At 57.4% G+C, this 19,277-nt stretch overlaps 1 protein-coding gene across 1 annotated transcript; it reads left to right on the forward strand.

The window, feature by feature from the left end:
- The first annotated feature begins 1,303 nt into the window (after nucleotides 1–1,303).
- LOC119114391 (CCA tRNA nucleotidyltransferase 1, mitochondrial) lies at nucleotides 1,304–7,219 on the forward strand. The gene is made up of 7 exons (XM_037238584.1): nucleotides 1,304–1,478; nucleotides 2,267–2,466; nucleotides 3,053–3,186; nucleotides 3,716–3,916; nucleotides 4,601–4,758; nucleotides 5,001–5,275; nucleotides 6,196–7,219. Exons 1-7 carry the CDS (start codon nucleotides 1,352–1,354, stop codon nucleotides 6,352–6,354), a joined length of 1,254 nt encoding a protein of 417 aa, XP_037094479.1. The 5' UTR covers nucleotides 1,304–1,351; the 3' UTR covers nucleotides 6,355–7,219.
- The last annotated feature ends 12,058 nt before the right edge of the window (nucleotides 7,220–19,277 follow it).

A 19,277-nucleotide genomic window follows, 5' to 3' on the forward strand; every position in this document is an offset into this window, starting at 1 on the left:
ATATGACGGCACAGACAAACGGGATCAATGCATAAAGATAGGATACGCGTGTACCATAGATGATGTCCTTGCGGGGCGCGCAAAACAGCATGTGCGATTTCGTCGTGCGTGATTATCGTGTGAGAAAAGAGAGGTGTCAGTCACGCCTTTGTATTGAGTGTATCGAACCGCTGCACCGTGCAATGTTGTCCGGTAATATTTCTATACATGGTAGTTCGTCCGGGAATACATGACGTATTTTTCAAGGGACGCGTTTCCTAATATGGCTATTCGTCGTAAAGGTGACTTGTCGAAACACATCTGTGTACTTCCCATGTATTCCCGTGTACCGCATTTATGAATATATTCTGGCACGTTTTGCCGCGAATATTCTGCATTGTTTCACATGGGTTTGGCTTATGATAGCCGCCAGCATTTACCAAAAACGAACAGTTGAGGCACTGAAAGGCTACAAACGACAAACTTTATCACGTTGATCTCTTTGGCCTCCTTCATTCTCTACTCCCCACACACGTGTAGCTTCTCTGCTGCACCCCGTCTTACTCCTACCGCGCATCTCCGCGACAATTTACTGTGAGTGGGCCTGTCCGTTAGTGGATGTCTGCCCTCTCCCTGGCCATAACTAGCGTTGTGACTTGTCGCGCCTGGCTTAAGTCTGACGGCTTCCAGCTCTTTTCTCTTGCCTAAGCTGACCCGGTCACCGGCTAGTGGGTAATGGGTAAATGTGCTGGTGTGTGTCACTGCAGACAAGCAGCCTGCATGTCGCATGTCGTCTCTGAGGGCTAAGAGGGCACCACCGCCGCTGCCTGGCTCTCTGACCGACATCTGTGCACCGTCCCTTCCTCTCGTAGACTCCAGACTACGCCTTCCCTGCTCTTCCCGCCAGACCCTCCTGCCCTGGTGACCCTCCTCCTGAGGATCCTGCCCCTGCCAGCTCTCCCCCGCTCCCTGATGGCCCTCCCTGTGACTTCTCTCCCCCTCTCCCTGACAACCCTTCTGAGGACCCTCCCTCTGACAGCTCTCTCCTCTCCCTGACGACCCTCCCCCTGAGGACCCTCCCTCTGACAGCTCTTCTACTCTGCCTGACGACCCTCCCTCCCGGAGGACCCTCCGCCCTGACGACCCTTTCCAGAAGAGCCTCCCCCGACACCGCTCCCCTCCATGACAACCCCTTCCCTGAGGACCCTGCCCCTGACAGCTCCTCCGTCTCCCACCAGGCGGCTCCTCTGGGCGCGTCGGTGGCCGCCGCGCGGACCGGATGATAACGCCGCCCCTGCGCCGCCTGCTGCCCGCCCTCGCCCGCCGACCGCCGGCCGGCCCGCGCCCTCAGCCGGCCAGGCAACTGAACACCATGCAGCTGTCGACCGAGCAGCTGCGGCCGCTGGCCACGCCCGAGGTGGCGCTGCTCGCCGACATGTTCCGTCGCCATGGTTACCAGCTGCGGCTGGCCGGCGGCGCCGTGCGGGATATTCTGTCGGGTGAGCTAGCGGCCACGTGGCTGAGAGCTTCTGATGGTGGTGAAGATAGGCGTGGTTTCTGAGTGACATTGAGTGCATGCTCGCAACCAGTTCACCACCTGTGCTGGCACTGTATATCGAGCGGATTTGTTCTGTTTGTTGTTTGTTTTTCGTTTTTGTCTTCTGAAGCGATGACGCGATCGAAACTACGTGTGTACGTGTGTCGCCTCACAACTACAAAAATATGTTATCTCGTGGGTGGGGCAAATTAAAAACGGACGGTCGGCTTCCGCTATGTCTGTTTCATGATCCAGTGCCGGCCAGCACTCGGCAGTGGTGACCTGTAAATCGATTAGACTGGATCCGTAAACCTGCTTATGCCTGTAATCCCTGAAACCCCTGTAAATCAGCGTATTGTGCTATGTGCCCGGACAATCCGAGCAGTTCTCCTTCCCCTTCCTACGGATAATCCGGGCAGTTCTCCTTCCCCTTCCAACGGATAATCCGAGCAGTTCTCCTTCCCCTTCCGACGGATAATCCGAGCAGTTCTCCTTCCCCTTTCAACGGATTATCAGAGCAGTTCTCTTTCCCCTTCCAACGGATTATCAGAGCAGTTCTCTTTCCCCTTCCAACTGACAATCAGAGCAGTTCTACTTCCCCTTCCAACGGACGTGGCGAACACGACGGCAGCCTCGTCGCCTTGTCGCGCCCGCGTGCCGCGGTGGCGCTCGCGCAGCCTCGGGCCAGCTCCGCTGTCGGCACGGCCCGGCCCGGCGCGTGTGACCGGCCGACCCCGGCGACCCCGGCAGGCATCGTCCCCCACGACCTGGACTTCGCCACGCCGGCGACGCCCGGCCAGATGAAGGAGCTGTTCGCCAAGGAGGAGGTGCGGTTGATCAATACCAAGGGCGAGCGGCACGGCACCATCACCGCCCGCATCGCCGACGCCGTCAACATGGAGGTCACCACGCTGCGCGTGGACGTGGCCACCGACGGTCGGCACGCCGAGGTCAGAGGGCAAGGGTTAGACGGTATGCCGGGGTCAGAGGGGGAGGTTCAGATGGTATGCCGGGGTCAGAGGCTTTGCCGAGGTCAGGGGCGAGGGTCGGAGGACATGCCGGCCATTGTGACGGTCATTGTCGGCAGGCCGTGGAGGCGTCCGCTAGTCTGGCGCTGGCTTGCACTCGGCAACGAATCTGTGTCGCAGACTCGCGCGCGTGCTTTACGCCTAGGTCCAGAGAAAGCCAGTAGATTCCAGGGACTACGATTTGGTGTGGAAATTGACGTCATCTCATTTGAATGGGATACCTATGCCTGATAGCACATGGAGTCCACGACTAGGGCGTCTAACGCGGTTGTGCTTGAACCATGACAGTCGTGGGTCAGTGCGGAGATTGTGCGTATGCGTGTGCGTTTGCGTTTGCGTTTGCGTTTGTGTGTGTGTGTGTGTGCGTGCGTGCGTACGTGCGCGCGTGCGTACGTGCGTGCGTTGGCAGCAAGTGCATGCGCTCGCTCGGGGTGCTCGCGCCGCATGGGCATGGCTGGCCGCCGGAGCCGCCGCGTGCTCACCGCGCCCCGTGCGCCGGCGTCGGCAGGTCGAGTTCACCACGGACTGGGAGCTGGACGCCGGCCGCCGAGACCTCACCGTCAACGCCATGTTCCTCGACTTCGACGGCACCGTGTACGACTACTTCGACGGCGTCGACGACCTTGAGCACCGGAGGGTCAGGTCAGCTGGGCGCAGACGGTCCGGCCGCTCCGCTGTCTGCTCCAGGGGTCAGACTGGCCGTGCTAGTCGTGCTGACAAGGCCGGGGTCAGACTCCGGCAGTCAGACTGACCGTCCCGGGCTCTGATTGGCCGAGCTGGGGCTCAGGCTGACCCGTATGGGCGCGTGTTCGGCTGGTCCCGGGCGTGAGATCGACTTATCAGCTACCGTCGCGATAGCGCGCGACCAGTGACCGGGTAGGTATGAGAGTGTACCGTCTCTCACAGTTGGTGAAGACCAGCGTTCTTGAGCCAGGGTGCCGAACCCAGACAGACGTTTTCAACCTCTCCACCAACCCGCGCACCGCCGGAGCCTCCGAGGCCCCGGCCTTGACGTCTCGCTGATTTATAACGACAACCTACCGATGTATGTTGCGTTCCCTTCCCATTCGATTCTATATTATACCCTGTTCATCCCTCCCGATCCTGTATCGCCACTGACCTCAGCTCCGGCTTTTGTCGTGCCTTGACCTTCCCCCCGCCACCGCCGCAGGTTCGTCGGCGATCCGGCCCGCCGGATACAGGAGGACTACCTGCGCATTCTGCGCTATTTCCGCTTCTACGGCCGGCTGGCGGCGGCGCCGGACGCGCACGAGGCCGCCTCGCTCGACGCCATTCGCGCCAACACGGCCGGCCTGGCGCGTATCTCCGGCGAGCGGCTCTGGTCGGAGCTGCGGCGCATACTCGCCGGACGGTACGGAGGCGGTGCGGGCGGGGGTGAACAGCACAGGTGGGCGTGGACGGTACGGAGGCGGCACGGGAGGGGTGAACGGTATGGAGGCGGCACGGGTGGGTGTGGACGGTACGGAGGCGGTACGGGCGGGTGGGGGGGGGGGGGGGGGGAGCAGTACATGAGGTGGGGGACGGCACGGGTGGAGGTGGACGGTACGGAGGCAGCACGGGGGGTGGAGATGGACGACACGGAGACGGCACGAGCGGGGGTGGACGGTACGGAGACGACACGGGCGGGGTTGGACGGTACGGAGACGACACGGGCGGGGGTGGACGGCACGGGTGGAGGTGGACGCCCCGGAGGTGGAGAATGCTGAGTGGGTCGGCGGAACCGGCGGCTGGGGCTGTTGACGATGCTCGCTAAACTGCTGGGGCGCCGTCGTGACCTGACCTTACGTGATATCTGCCGCTGCTCGAGGCCCCTACCGGCACCTAGTGTCGCCATATACCTTACGTTCTGGTTAAAGCCTGACGTGCGGGCTCGTACCGCAATCTTGCAACCATCTCGGCCCACGGACGTGCACTTGGACCCAGCATCTGTCCCTGCGCCAGGTTTCCGTCGCGACATTTGCCCCTGCGCACGCTGACCCGGCCGCCGTCCGCCCGCGAGGCCCCCAGCCTGACCCGGCGCCCGCCGCTGCGCCAGGTTTCATCGGGAGCTGATGCTGACTATGCTGGAGGCGGGGGTGGGGCCGCACGTGGGCCTGCCTCCCTCGCCCGACACGGACGAGTTCGAGCGCGTCTGTGACCGGACGCAGGCGGTGTCGGAGCCGCAGCCCATCATGCTGCTGGCCGCCCTGCTCCGTAAGTCCGCGGCTCGAGGCGGCGGCCGTTGCCGCCGAGCCGGCCTTGGCAAATGACGTCTTGTGGTCTGACATCGTGGGTGCTGAGACTTGGGGATAGACGGAGGGATTTCGGCCAGTGGTCAACGCTGTGATATGAGGGCTGAACGAGCCTGCGCTGTCGTCGTTTCCCGCATGTTCAGCGTGTGTGTCGCCGCCTATCTGGCTGTCCCGTCATCGCCACGCTTCCATGCCGGCCGGCAGGTTCTTCGGAGGAGATGATGAGCCTGCACCAGCGTCTGAAGCTGTCGGCGTTCGAGCGCGACCTCGGCCTCTTCATCATTACCCACCGCGAGATGGCGCCACACCCGCAGCCGATGAAGCCGCTCCAGCAGCTGCTGGCCGACTTCCGCGCCAGCAAGCGGCTTGGCAAGCAGTTTTTAGTTGAGCTGGCGAGGTATAGAGGGCAGCATGAGTTGGCGGCGGAGTTCGAGGCTTGGGAGTTGCCGAAGTTTCCAGTGACGGGAGCGACATTGAAGGTAAATAAGAGATCTTGTTGCTGCAGGGGAACACTTATGACTGGATTGATCTGGATTACTGCCACGCACACCCCAATGCTGGTGTTATATTCCGGTGATTTTAGGCATGTTTGTGCTCATTGGTAAAATGTCTTAAGAATGAATGGTGTGATATACCCCGGAATTCGGCCACGGTCTTGGTATAGAGAGGAAAGGCAATAAAATAATGTTCGCATTAGCATTGCTCATGTCGAAAATATGCGATTTTTTAGATGCTAGAGAATCTGACCAAATATGGGGTGCCGGTAGTGTAATGGTTAACGCGTCTGCGTTAACCACTGCGCGTCTGGGAAACCAGAGGTACGGGGTTCGATTCCCCCCGGTGCCCGCCCGTCCTGCCAGGGTGAGAGGCAGGCGATGCCAAATAGCCTCAGCAGCTGAGTGCGTCATAAAGCCCCAGTGCCACACACATCTGGCTAAATGAAGATGCCAAGCAGTCATCAGTATATTTTATTAGAATGTTCGGCGTTTCAGTGCAGTTTCATTGCCACGACTGATGGGACCATAAGGGCTTCGTTTAAATTTCAAGTATTCCCGTTGCATATGCCAATGATTTCTTGATAATGTAAAATAAGTACCCTGTGACATCTTGATTGAAATTTAACTTTTCAGCATAAGAATTCGTTATGTCGGTTCATTTCATGTTTTCGCAGGTTGCATGGCATCTGTTATGCGTTCAGTGTCTTCACCTTGGTAGGTTAACAGCTTGCTTCGCGATGCATGTACTACGTGCTCGCACACTTCCACATGATGTCGCCGGGCGCTGCCGCCACGTCCTCCCCGTGCGTGCTGTCCTCGACGTCTCTCGGCCGTCGCACACTGTCACGTGCTCGGCGTGTCTAGCCGTGCCCGGCTCACCCCCTCCCCCTCCCCTCCCGCAGGCGGCAGGGGTGCCAGCCGGCCGGAACATGAGCCGGGTGCTGGACCGGCTGCGGCAGGACTGGATCGACGCCGACTTCGCGCTGGACGAGCCGGCGCTCGCAGCGCGCGTGCCGGCCGTCCTGGAGGAGCTCGGCGTGCGGGCCGACGGCAAGCGGTGATTGGAGGGGCGCGGCGCTCGGCGGCCGCCGCACGTCACATGCCGCACGTCGCACTTCGCATGTCGCACGTCGCGTGTCGCACGTCGTATGTCGCACGCCGCCTAGTCGGGAGATGGGGCCGTTAGGAGTGGTGCAGACCGGCGTGCGGCGCGATGCAGGTTGGCGTGCGGCGGGGTGCAGACTGGCGTGCGTCGGGATGCAGACTGGCGTGCGGCGGGATGCAGACTGGCGTGCGGCGGGATGCAGACTGGCGTGCGGCGGGATGCAGACTGGCGTGCGGCGGGATGCAGACTGGCATGCGTCGGGATGCAGACTGGCGTGCGGCGGCGTGCAGACCGGCGTGCGGCGAGATGCAGACTGGCATGCGTCGGGATGCAGACTGGCGTGCGGCGGCGTGCAGACTGGCGTGCGGCGGGGTGGTTTGTGACGGCGGTGTACTGATGGCGCTGAGGCTGGTTCGACAGGAGGGTGGGAAGGACTAGGGAGAGGAGCAGTTGGAGGTGCCACGATCGCACTAGATCACCACGAAGTTTGCAAGTGGTGATCATCACCACGGCACTTGAAAGATGCGCACATGCGGATTAGGCTTATTTTCCTCCTTGCACTGAATCGTTTCAGTCCAAATGTGGTCTGGAAATGAGTTGCTGTTAGGCCGTGACCTACTGCTCAGCGTCGTCAGCGTCGTCATCAGCTACCGGTCCCGTGGATTCCAGCATAACGCACCGCCTGCCCTCTGGATGTCATGTTCTGCAAGGCTCATCCAATTGTGATGAATCGCGCGACGTTCGTGTAGTCAAGATGCTGCTTTGTTTCGATTCCTGTTTGTATGGATCTTTTGGTGTGCTTTGTGGCAATACACATATGTATGCGGTATGGGGCGGTTTTTGCGTAGTTATTCAGAGATAACGAGCATAAATACACTTCTGCTGATACGCCTTGGAAGGGTCGAAAATGCGATCCTATAGAACGCTCTGTCTCGGCTCCGTTTTAACTTTCTTGGGCGGGATGTATTTACACCAGGTATGCGCACCAATCTAGTGAGAGATCCGACAGGTACATCCGGTGTTGAGCTCATCCTCCCTGACATGTCTGGTTCAAATGAGAACTGACATCTGTGAACTTGATGCGTCACCAGTTGGTTCATTGCAGCCGTCCATTCGGATAAAAAGCATAAATGCACTTTTGCTGGAACGTCTTGGAAGTGTCGAAAATGCGAGCCTGTAGAGCGCTCTGTCTCGGCCCCGTTGTAACCTGCTGAGGCGGGATGGATTCGCACCTGACATGCGCACCAATCTAGTGAGATATCCGACAGACATCCGGTGTTGGGCTCATTCTCCCTGACATGTCTGGTTTATACGAGAACTGACATCTGTGAACTTGATGCGCCACTGGTTGGTTCACTGCAGCCGTCCATTGGCATTCGTTTGTTGACATTGGTGCAGAAAGTCGCACATCATGTTTACTGTTAGATAGGGGTAACGCCTTGTGACGCGTCAATCACGCACCATCCATGGAACGAATTGGCAAATTCTGACCACAGAAATTAATTCAAAAGCACTTAAACATCCGCAAAACAGCTCCCACCGAGTTGAACCCGTATCAGCCGGTGTCGTACCGGGTGAGCGTGGGCCAGCCTCGCCCCAGTGCCCCACGCCCTTCTCCCTCCGCCGTCAGGCCCACAGCTGAGCCCGTCGCCGCGCGACACACAGCGACCTGGCTTCCGGGCGGCGCACGTCCGCGCGCGTGAAGTTCGCGCGGTTTTCGCCCCTCCCCCCTTCCTCTCGTGGGAGAAAGCCGACGGCCGGCCAGCCGCGCCAGTCTCGGCGCACTACCGGCCGCGGTGTGGTCCGTGTGACGTCACCGGGCGCCGACGGCCGCCGGTCGGCCGCGACCGCGCAAAACGGCTCCGATTACGGAAACGGGGGTGTGACGGTGGTGAAAAGCGGAGTGGAACGGCGCCCTGTGGGCTCGGCGAGCTCTGATCGGGAGCGGGTCAGCGTGACGATTTCAGAGGGCGAGGCGGCGCGGGAGAGAGCGGTAAAATGGATCGCGTGAATGAAATCGTACGGACTGAAGACCTTCTCCATGCGGTCTGAGATGCTACATAGTCGTTGTTAGGCGTGACAATGCGCAGACATATGAATGTACACTGTCATTCTTTGAGCTTGACTTGCGGATGGAGGCGGTTTCGGAGCCGGTTTTTTCCGGATGGAGCCGGTTTCGACTGGAACTGACTAAATAATGACGGACGTGAGATGGCGATCACGCTGGTCGAAACGTTGATTTTGCTGATAAGAGGGGTATGTGAAGCTCCTGATAGACACAGTTGCTTCCGGAACACCTCGGATCCATTATTAGTTGTTACTAGCAACGGACGAGCCCAGGAGTTTTGTCGTGATGAAGCCAATCAAAAAGTGTAGTAATACAGCCCATCTTGAGGCTGTCAGGCTCAGAGCTCCTGGATGAATCATCGGCACATAAAGCTGCTATGAACCGTGCGATATCTTAAGCAGGCTGCGCAAAATGGGTAAAGTAAAACACTACGCTTGTGGGCATCTAACTTTATCAATCTCGGCCAAAACCCGACGCCCGCCAATGCACCTACTGCGCCCATTGAAACGGTGCTAAATGTTGACTGCGGGTAGGAGTCAACTCAATGCACTGCGATTCATACTGGGAGCGGATTCTGCGAAAACATTGTTGGATCATACATGTGCATCTGTCCAGAAGGGCACAACATGCAATACCGAGATGCGTCAAAACAGTGTTGGATCAAACGTGTGCATTTGTCCAGAAGGGCGCAACATGCAACACCGAGATGCATCAGAACAGTGCTGGAGCAGACATGTACATCCGTCCAGATGGGCGCGACGTGCAACACTGAGCCGAAGTCAAAACAGTGCTGGATCAGACGTGTGCATCTGTCCTGAGGTGACGTCAAAGCTGTGCTGGAACACATGTTAGCATCTGCCCAGAAGGGCGCGGTATGCAACGCTGAGCTGACGTCACCGGCTGCAGCCCGCACTGACAAGCCGCCCTCTCGCAGACGAGCACGGTGCGGTGCGATGCAGCACAAGGCCACCTTTCACTCACTCCGCGGATGGGGTCGGAGACCCCGTCTGCTCCCACCTCGGGTCGCAGAGACGAGCACGGGCGTCACGTCTTCTCCCGCCGTCGGTCGTAGGCGCGCCCCTCTCTCAGGTGGTGTCGAGGAGCGTGTCTGCCTCCACCCGGTACCACGGCAAACGTCGGCTCATGGCTCCACTTTGATTAGCGATTGTGGCAGCCACTGTACAGATAGTGGGCCGGCTGGCTGCTGGCCTGGGAGAAGCCCGGCGGAAGGCAGCCACTGTATAGACAGTGGGCGATCTGGTTGCTGACCCGGGAGAAGCCCGGCGGAAAGCAACCACTGTATAGACAGTGAGCTTTCTAGTTGCGGACCTGGGAGAAGCCCGGCGGAAGGCAACCACTGTACAGACGATGGGCCGGCTGGCTGCTGACCTGGGAGCAGCCCGGCGGAAGGCAACCACCGCATGCCAGTGCGCGGAACAAAAAGATCCGTTCACTTCTGGCCGAAAAGAAACGGCACCAGGAACGCACGCTCAGCTTGAGCCGTTCCACTTTGGGGACCGGTCTTGCAGGAATCTGGTTCTGGCTCACCTTAAGCAGCTCACGCTGCTTAGTTACTTAAGTCAATGCTTAAGTCACCAGTAGAAGCGAACATGCTTGCAGAAGACACCAGCTGTTTAAAGCCGTGGGCTAGGTTCGGGTATGACTCGCACCCTTACCCTCATGTGCAATCCTGATACATGCATTGGTAGTGTTATGGGGTTGTAGACCAAATCACATACTGCAGATTAGTGTTATCGCAACCTGTGCAACAAAAAAACAAAACACGAACGGCATCAGGCTTGTGCTGGACTCGATTCCCTATTTGAAATCAATTCAATAGTCGTCTCAATTTTATGTGAATCAAGCTTGGTCTGCATCCATTAAAAGCCCTTACTTCTGACGTGAGTCAGAACTGGAGAGCTGTTTCCAAGCTTGACACGTGTTACCGCAATGCTATCTCGTTTGGTTTCCACTAAGATTAGACATAATTATTGTTTATTTTTGAAAGCTATTAAATTTACCTCCGTTCCTAAAGATATTGACTATACTTTCGTGGTGCTCGAAAAAAAACCAAAGGTCACTCGATTCTGGTCACCCGGACCATCTAACTCAACGTTAACTTGCTTTGAATTAGTATTAAGCTATAAGTGCCACTAGAGATTCAAAGAGTGGTGTTTGCAATGAATGATGGCAATGGATTCCAGAAACGGGCCAACAAATCTGCCGAGAAGTGGAAGCTTGCTTGAGGTCCTCTATCTACTGATTACAGGCTTGCGGTCATATGACTTGAAGCCTGGAGACAAGATGCATGAGCAGGATTACACAGTTATTATATGCAAAGTATTCGGGAAAAATGAATGGACAAAGCTTATAACGTAAACTTAGGCATCTCATATTTTCATGATTCATGGGCAAACAAACTTTTTGATGAATCCGAGAAGTTATACATTTCCTAGGCATGCATCAATGCGCGGAATGTTTTTTTAGACGCGCAGTGGTTCTGGCCATTGCCATAGTCGGTCAGTCTATCAAACTGTCGCAGCGTTGATGCGCGTTCTTGAATAAAAATGCTTACTTTGAGTCTAACCACGCGGATTCAGCAACAATTGTGACATTTTTCTGTTTGATTCAGAATCAACCAGAATAGCTTATTTTAGTTTGTTTCAATCGAAAAATCATTCAAAACAATGTTTGGAAAGCAAATTTGATTCCAATTACGATTCGGATGGGAGGTATTTTAAACTGAGATCAATGCGTTCATATTGTTTTAAATCGGGCATAAGTCGCCACGTAACGCGTGCTTTCCGGCTGCTGACGTCTGCTAACAACCTCCATGCCTGTACGTACATCGCACATGCACTATCCCATGCACCGTCGCACACCCTTCATCTTGTGACGAACTGCTTCAAGTGCATGCCGCTCCGGCTGCGAAGCGGTGGTATGCGGCACCAGCGAGTCTTCCACGCGGCGCCAGCGAATCTTCCACAAATGCATGCTGCGATGATTCCCACTGCGAAGCGGTGGTATGCGACGCGAGCAAGTCTTTCACGCTGCACCAGCGAATCTTCCACAAGTGCATGCCGCCATGACTCCGACTGTGAGATGGTGGTATGCTACCAGCGAGTCTCCCACAAGTGCACGTTGCGATGATTCCCACCGCGAAGCGGTGGAATGCGAGACCAGCGAGTTTTCCACGCGGCGCCAGCGAGCCTTCCACTAATGCATATTGCGACGATTCCCACTGCGAAGCGGTGGTATGCGACGCGAGCGAGTCTTTCACCCTGCACTAACGAGTCTTCCACAAGTGCATGCTGTGGCGAGTCCCACTGCGAAGCGGTGGTATGCGACGCGAGCGAGTCTTTCACCCTGCACTAGCGAGTCTTCCACAAGTGCATGCTGCCACGACTCCGGCTGCGAAGCGGTGGTACGCGGCGCGAGCGAGTCCCACGCGCGGCCACACCAGCCAGCCAGCGTGGACGGTCCGTATCGGACAAGCCAGGTGTCCACCCCCCGCGGGAGAGAGTCCAGAGCTTGAAGAGCAGGCCTGACAGGGGCAGGGTGGCCGACCCATGCTTTGGGGACGTAGTTACTTTCTCCGCATCGGCTTTCCAATGAACCGGCTGAACCGAATCGCATCAATCTGCCTAAAGACCTCGCAGGCCCAAAGCGACGTTACTTAATCGAAAAAGAAATCGTATTACGTACAGAAGATTGACTTCATTTTTCAAGCGGTATATGATCCGACGTTGATAAATCTGACGTTATTAGGTCAAACATACCTGCTAATGTACATCGTATCTGTTGTCGAAAAGTGTGGGCTCGCTAGATTATCGTGTTTCAGCCATCAGTAATCTAAAGTTATTCCGCAGATACAAATCCAACAGCCTAGATCATTTTAAAAATATCACAGGGGCGCCTGAAGCCTGCGCCTCCTTCATATTGCTGTTGCGCTTTTCAGGAGCTCACGCGGGTTACTGCGCCTCGCACAAATTGCGACGGGTACCGTTCAGCTCTCTCTGGAGCGGCGTCGCCGCCCGTCCGCGGCCGCGTCCCCAGCGGACGTCCGGCACAGAAACGGAGCCCGACCTGCCGCCTGGCCTCTGACCTCCGACGCTGCTGAGCCCGGTCGTGCGCGCCGAGGCCCGGAAATTGGCGCGAAACGCGGCCGGAACGGCGCGCCGCGGTCGCGCGCCCCGCGTCCGGCCGCCCGGGCTCCGCAGAACCGGCCCGACGGTCGCCGGGCCCGATCGCCCTGTCTCTTCAAGCAGGCGAAGCATGTCACTTGGCAGCCCATCCAGCCAAGCCGGCTTCCACTGCAACTGGCTTGGTTCGGCATTTCCTGTTGACAGTCGGGCTGTTGTCGGGCCTATTGAGGGCTGTGCAGCGGTAAGTTTTTCAACGCTCTTCCCCTCCGCCGCCTCCGCCCCCGGGGGTCTGCGCCGCCCCCCGAGGTACTGCTAGAGCCGTGGCACCAATCTCCGGGGAGCGCTCCTGGCTGAACGAGGTCCCGAAGTGGGGCTGGGCCACGCCTGCAGCCCGCGCGCGTCGGAAAGTGGTGCAGAACGCCCACCGGGCCACGGTTCCCAGGCACCAGCGCGGTTAACAGTCACAACCTGGTGCCAGTTACCACCTCAATGGCTACCAGACAACCGACGGCTGGATTGTGCGCCCGTCTCGCGAACACACTGGCGGCGACGGCCTTGAGCACCACATGGACTTGTGTTAGCCGGTCATCAGTAGCCCAGCTGACTCCGTGGGAGCATTTAATTCCCGTTCCGCTCATCGCGCGAGGCGCGATCTCGGGCTGGTGCTCGAGGCGATTGTATGGGCGCGCAGGAGCCAGCTTCACATCACTCACATCCCGTATCTCGCTGTGAGACCGACTGAAGCGGTGGCAGACTGACTGCTGCAAAGATGCGGCCAACAGCAGACAAAGCGAGCGGGATTCGGCAGGGCGCGTGACGACGGGGGAGGTGACCAGCTTACTGCCGAGGGCTGCGGGACATGTGACGACGGGGGAGGTGACCAGCTTATCCCGGGGCCTGCGGCCGCCGGACGTGTGACGACGGGGGAGGTGACCAGCTCACTGCCGAGGGCTGTGGGACGCGTGACAACGTGAGGGGGCATGAACGGTTCACCGCCGGCGCAGCAATACCGCCAGGGAGAGTCCGGGAGGCGCCGGTCCGAGAGTCGGGAGCCGGCAGGTGGGAGACGCCGGCAGAGGGCGTGGCGCCAGCGGCGCGCCTCCGTGAGACGGCCGGCGCCGTTACCACAGGTGCTGCGCTGTGCTCCTGGCAAGGCCTCGTTAACGGTACGCGGCGCTAAAATGGCCTGCAAATGTGCTGGAATGACGAAGCAGTGCATTAGTAGTTAAAAATGGCGTTCACGGCTCAGTTTCTGTGGCGCCTCTTTACGGGGATGTCTGGTGCCTTACAGAAGGGCCTAGCCCTGTTTTGCACACGTCTGCACAAGCTAGAATTTGCCTCCTCCAAAAAGCTATGGCTACTGAGCTTCTAACCGAAGAAATGACTACCGCTCCCCAACCGACAAATGGTTTCTGCGACGGACAGGTGCCTTTTCACAAAAACCCAGCACGCCTACACATAAAAAGTACAGGGAAAGCACATTGACAACGCTACTTGACCGGCAACTTTTTGCCCCCCGGCGTGGAATGACGGTACATTCCACTGTGCTCGGTGTTCTCTAGCTGTCGAAATTTAACACCAATCCTTAACCCTTTCCCCAAACTGCTGGATTAATGCCTTGCTTTCGAGAGCGCGTAACCGGCTGCATACATCCATTCTCACCTTTGCCAATGCTACAGATCGCTCCGCGATGTGTCGATCGCTTTTGGTTTCGTGTTGCCATGGCGACGAGTGGCCAAAATCGGAATCTGGGGTCGACTGGAGTGTTGCATGAACCTTCTGCGCAGTTGGCAAGCTTTACGTTTTAAGAGAATGGGAAGGCTATGTTTTGTTCGGATTGAAACACTGTATGAAAATCACGTCACATCAGAAATTATAAACAACTGTATCCATTACACAACGCAAATTCTAAGGGGTTAGGACTTATTGTTACCGGACACTGCATGGAACAGTAGGCTTTGGTGCGAAGAAATCGATTTTTTGAAAGTGCCACCATCGGTCAAGGCGAGGCCGGGTCGTGGACACCAAAGCAAAGCACGACATCTGAATAATTCGTCCTTGCGTAAGCAGGACTAGTGCGGCTTGCGGTCCCGTTAATAGCACGCATTCAGCGACGAGTCTTTCAACTAGAAGAACCCGTTCAGCTGACGGCGCCCGCCCTCCGCCGTAGCAGCGGCGGCAGTGGCACGGCGGCGCTGTAAACTGGCGCAGCGCGCCGCCACTGTGTCACCGGCCGGCCGACTGGGCTGATCCACTTGTGAGCGGCAGCCGCGACCGACGGCCGGCGCGTGCCGTGGAGCCGCCCACGGTGGCGGCGGCCCGGCGGCCCGGCGGCGCGGCGGCCCGGCGGCCGCTCTGGTGCATACCGGGCCTGGGGGCGACGGGGTGGGGTGTGGTTACTGGCGGATACGACAGGAGACGGGGCGAGACGTGCTCCGAAGTGGTGGCGTGTAGGACTTTTTTACCCTCGGCTTGGATTTGGGGCCATAAGAGCAACGTTAGAAGACGCAGTACCTTGCCCCCTTCGATCAGTACTCGATCCATCCTGCTTACACTTCGGGACCGGGATGCAACGTCACGTTTGGCACCGTGCGGTCCGGTCGTACGTTGCTGAACGTTGGGCGTTGTCGGAGCTTTATCGGCAGCTGACGTGGAGAGCACCGAGTAGGGTTCACATCAGGGTCTACCGTGGTCTTAGACAACCATGAAGCTCTCCGCTCGAGGGACGGCTTGCACCCATGCAGCGCCTGTCGTCCAGGGTATACCGTGGTGTTAGACAACCATGAAGCTCTCCGCTCGAGGGACGGCCTGTAGCCATGCAGCGCCTGTCGTCGCGTTGCAGCTGCTTATATCCAGCACGGGGGTATAAAACTCAACAGCCGGAACTGCCATCTAAGTGGCTACTCTGCGGCATAAGTCATCCCTGGTTATGAGCACAGGCAATCACTCAGTTTGGTGGGTAAGTTATGGACGGAGCGGCAGGAAATATAAAGACGAATTCATGTGAATGCAGTCGTAACATTTCTAAATAATGAATGGCTTGCCGGTTCAACAAGACCGTCGCGTTTTCCGAGAACAATGGGGCCACTCGACATGCCATCCTCCACTTCTGCGCCGCCGACCATCCCGTCTTAGCGAACGGCGCTTCTCATTGCGGCTCGCGACGAAGCACCGGATTGGGGCAAACGCTACGCGCCCGCCGCTAGACTACGCTCGGCAACGAGGAGTGAGTCTCGCCAGATGTTACGACCCATACGCAGATGGAGGCTGTTGAAAAAGTCGGTGGGACACAACTGCCGTGTCGGCCATCTTCCGATGCCGGGTTGTTGGAATTCTAGTAACTCTATGGAAGGTCGGTGTGGTCGCTGCGGCACCCGATACGCGATATTCTCCGCCCATTGCCGCAGATGTGAGCCGGGGGCTGTCCCGCCGTTGGGCTGATTGCACGAGCTTGTGCTCGCGCCGTGAGGTTTGCTGTTGACGCCGGTGTCCAGCGTTCTCCTGCCCGCAGCCTGCTCTATAATCTACCTCGGTGACTTGGTGTAGGATGCAAACGATATGTCGTTAAATTACATATTTAAGTTTTATCTTCAATTGCCATGTGTCTTATTCGTTGCGTCCTTGGGTTATAGGATGTGCTTTTTAGTGTTTATATGTCTTTTCTGTATCGGTGGCATAATCGTTTGTTTTAATTTTGCGTCATTTTCCACCTTTTGCGACGGTCTGAACAGTTCGCTTCATTACGACCCCAGCACGCGCTGGCCGGTCGCCGCCTGCCAATTCAAGGGGACAGCAGACTGCCCGAAGAATGCTGTATTGGTGATGGGTAGGCTAGACATGACTTGAATTGAAGACTGGTTGGCTGGCTGAAGACTGGTAGAAGGTTGGCTGAAGATGGGTTCATGATCGCTGCAACCGCCGGTCCAAAACCATCGCCGCGATTATCACCTAAAAGCCTGCGACTTGAATCGATTAATCGGCTCGGTGATCTAGTCCGCTATCCCCAAGATAGACGATTAAAATCATCCATCGCTCTGAGTACTTATTAATCTATTTACGAAGGCGCAATGATAGGCGCGATGCCCAAAATAGATGATAAAAATTATCCATCGCTATGACTACTTATTAATCTATTTACAACGACGCGAACGCAAACGCTCTCCTGCCGTCCTAATGGTCCTATTGACGTCCCGCCGGACGGACTCCCTGTGACGTCACACTCGCCGCGACCGCATCCAGCCCCAACGATTGCTAGCTGAAGGGGCGCACTGATTGGCGATTATCGGTCGCTGCCCCGGGGCTGGGGGCGCGTTCATTAGTGCCGGCTCCCGGCGGGCCGTTCAGCTGACGTCTTCATCAGCCAAATGCGGCGCAGGTGGGGCGGAACCGGCGCGCAGCCCGCCGCCGCCGGCCGTTCACCGATCAGCTGACGCCGGTCGTCGGCCCCCGCGCGTCTCCGGTGGACGCGACGGGTTCGGCCGCTGGCGGCTGGAGTCCCGAGACTGCACCGGGGGGTTCGGTCACTGGAGTCCCGAGACTGCACCGGCGGGTTCGGCCGCTGGAGTCCCGAGACTGCACCGGCGGGTGTCTAAGTTCTCTGGGATCTTAGAAGAGGCTGATGGATCTGTACGGGGCCTCGGTAAGGGCCGTTAGAGCTGCCTCATCGGAGATCCAGGAGCTCATGAAGGGCCTCATCGGAGATCGAGGAGCTCATTAAGGACCTCATCGGAGATCCAGGAGCCCATTAAGGACCTCATCGGAGATCCAAAAGCTCATTAAGGACCTCATCGGAGATCTGGGAGCTCATTAACGACCTCATCAGAGACTGATTGAGCTCCCCGAAACCTCATCAGAGACTGATTGAGCTCCCCGGAACCTCATCAGGAGCCCACAAAACCTCTGGTTTGAAATTTCTTTCCCCAAGTCACATGTCGTTGGGCAGTGACTAGGAACAGCCGATCTCTTTTTAGAGCGACACATCATATCCAATGTTATCAAACAAGTTATCGTTATTATCAAACGGCACCAAACGAACACGCTCCAGAACCGTTCACCGCGGAGGCTGCCGCCTGGCCGCCCCAGCCTGGCCGGGGTCACGACAGGAGACCATTATCACAACGCAGCGTGGGGGCTGCGTGCTCGCGGGCCGAGGCCATGCACCCCCCCCCCCCCTCCCTTCACCCTTCCTGGGTGGGCAGCGCCGGTGGTCGGCGGCTGATGAAAGACGGGGTCGACGGGCCGGAGAACCCGCGGCTCCTGCCCCAGGCCACGAGGCGGTCCGGCGCGTCCCGTCCGGAAGGGGAAAGGCGACCCGTCCAGGGGGAGAGGGTTTGGCTCGGCCCGCTACCAGGGGGCGCCCGCGGAAGGAAGGCTGCCGTCTTAACAGGAATTAAGCGGGCTTAAGAATGGATTACAGTTCGAGATTCGGTGACACCTGAGGATGACGTAAGAATTAAATCTCTGGCCAGGGGAAAAAGGGAGCGGAAAAATAAGGAACTTAGCTGCTCAGTGCGATCTTAATATTACACAAAACGGGACATGTTTTGAAGACCCTCACATAACACAAAAGTTATCAGCTTTGATCTCTATCGTATAATACATGACTCAGAACTATTTACTATGAAACTGCGTCTTCCTGGCCGCTCCTGTAAAACAGCTGCTTTATCAGTGTTGCTTGGATTGGAAAATAGCTGGCAAGATGCTTAGCAAATATTAGGGCATGAATATTGATTTGCCAGCACCTATTTTTTCACATTAAGTTCACGAAAAGGGGCGAGGTTTCGGTTGACAGGAGCATCTTTTATCATCGTTCTTAGATGAACAGTAATGTTTAATTGTCTGGAAATGTCGTGCTGGCATGTCTAGATGAAGGTAGGTCACACCTTGGCCAATAAAAACAACCTCAATCGATATGGCGATCCGAAAGTAATTTCATGACTTTCACCTCATGCCGCGTAGCATATGCATTGGCTATCTGACGGCTGACCACGCCAGGTGGGTAGGGCTCATCGCTTAAAAGCAGACGCATCTTTTCTCTCATTACGCTTCAGGCGGCCTCGTCAGAATCTCTCCCGGAGCTCCAACTCACAATCGCTGTTCGAAACTCGTTCTCATATTAATCGAAAGGGTCGAAATCCGCGACTCGTCACAGCGCTGGCCGTGCCCCACGGGACGCGGCCTTGCCGTCTCTGAACACGGCCGTCGTGACGGGAACGTGACGGTGACGTGACGGGAACGTGACGTGAGATCCGCGCTCTCGGCGGCTCCCCGACGCCGCCATCCCGGCCTCCGTCCGACCGCCGCTTTCCTTCGGCGTTCTTCAACCGGCCGTACAATTAGCCGTCGCCTCCCCGAGCGCTGCCCACTCATCCTGGCTGCCCCGGCTGACTGGCCGGCAAGCCCGGCCGCCATAAAATCTATCTGGTGGTGGAGGCACGCTGACCTGCTCGACTAGCTGCGACGACACTTTCTCTCTCCCGCCTCTGCCCCCTCCCTCTCCTCCCCCCCCTCCTCCCTCCCCCCCTCTCTCTCCTCTCTCTCTCTCTCTCTCTCTCTCTCTCTCTCTCCTCTCTCTCTCCTCTCTCTCTCTCTCTCTCTCTCTCTCTCTCTCTCTTTCTCTATCTTTCTCTCTCTTCTCTCTCTTTCTCTCTCTCTCTCTCTCTCTTC

This window comes from Pollicipes pollicipes, unplaced genomic scaffold (assembly GCF_011947565.3).
Source record: "Pollicipes pollicipes isolate AB1234 unplaced genomic scaffold, Ppol_2.1 Scaffold_7262;HRSCAF=8765_pilon_pilon_pilon, whole genome shotgun sequence".
Classification (NCBI taxonomy): Eukaryota; Metazoa; Arthropoda; class Thecostraca; order Pollicipedomorpha; family Pollicipedidae; genus Pollicipes; species Pollicipes pollicipes.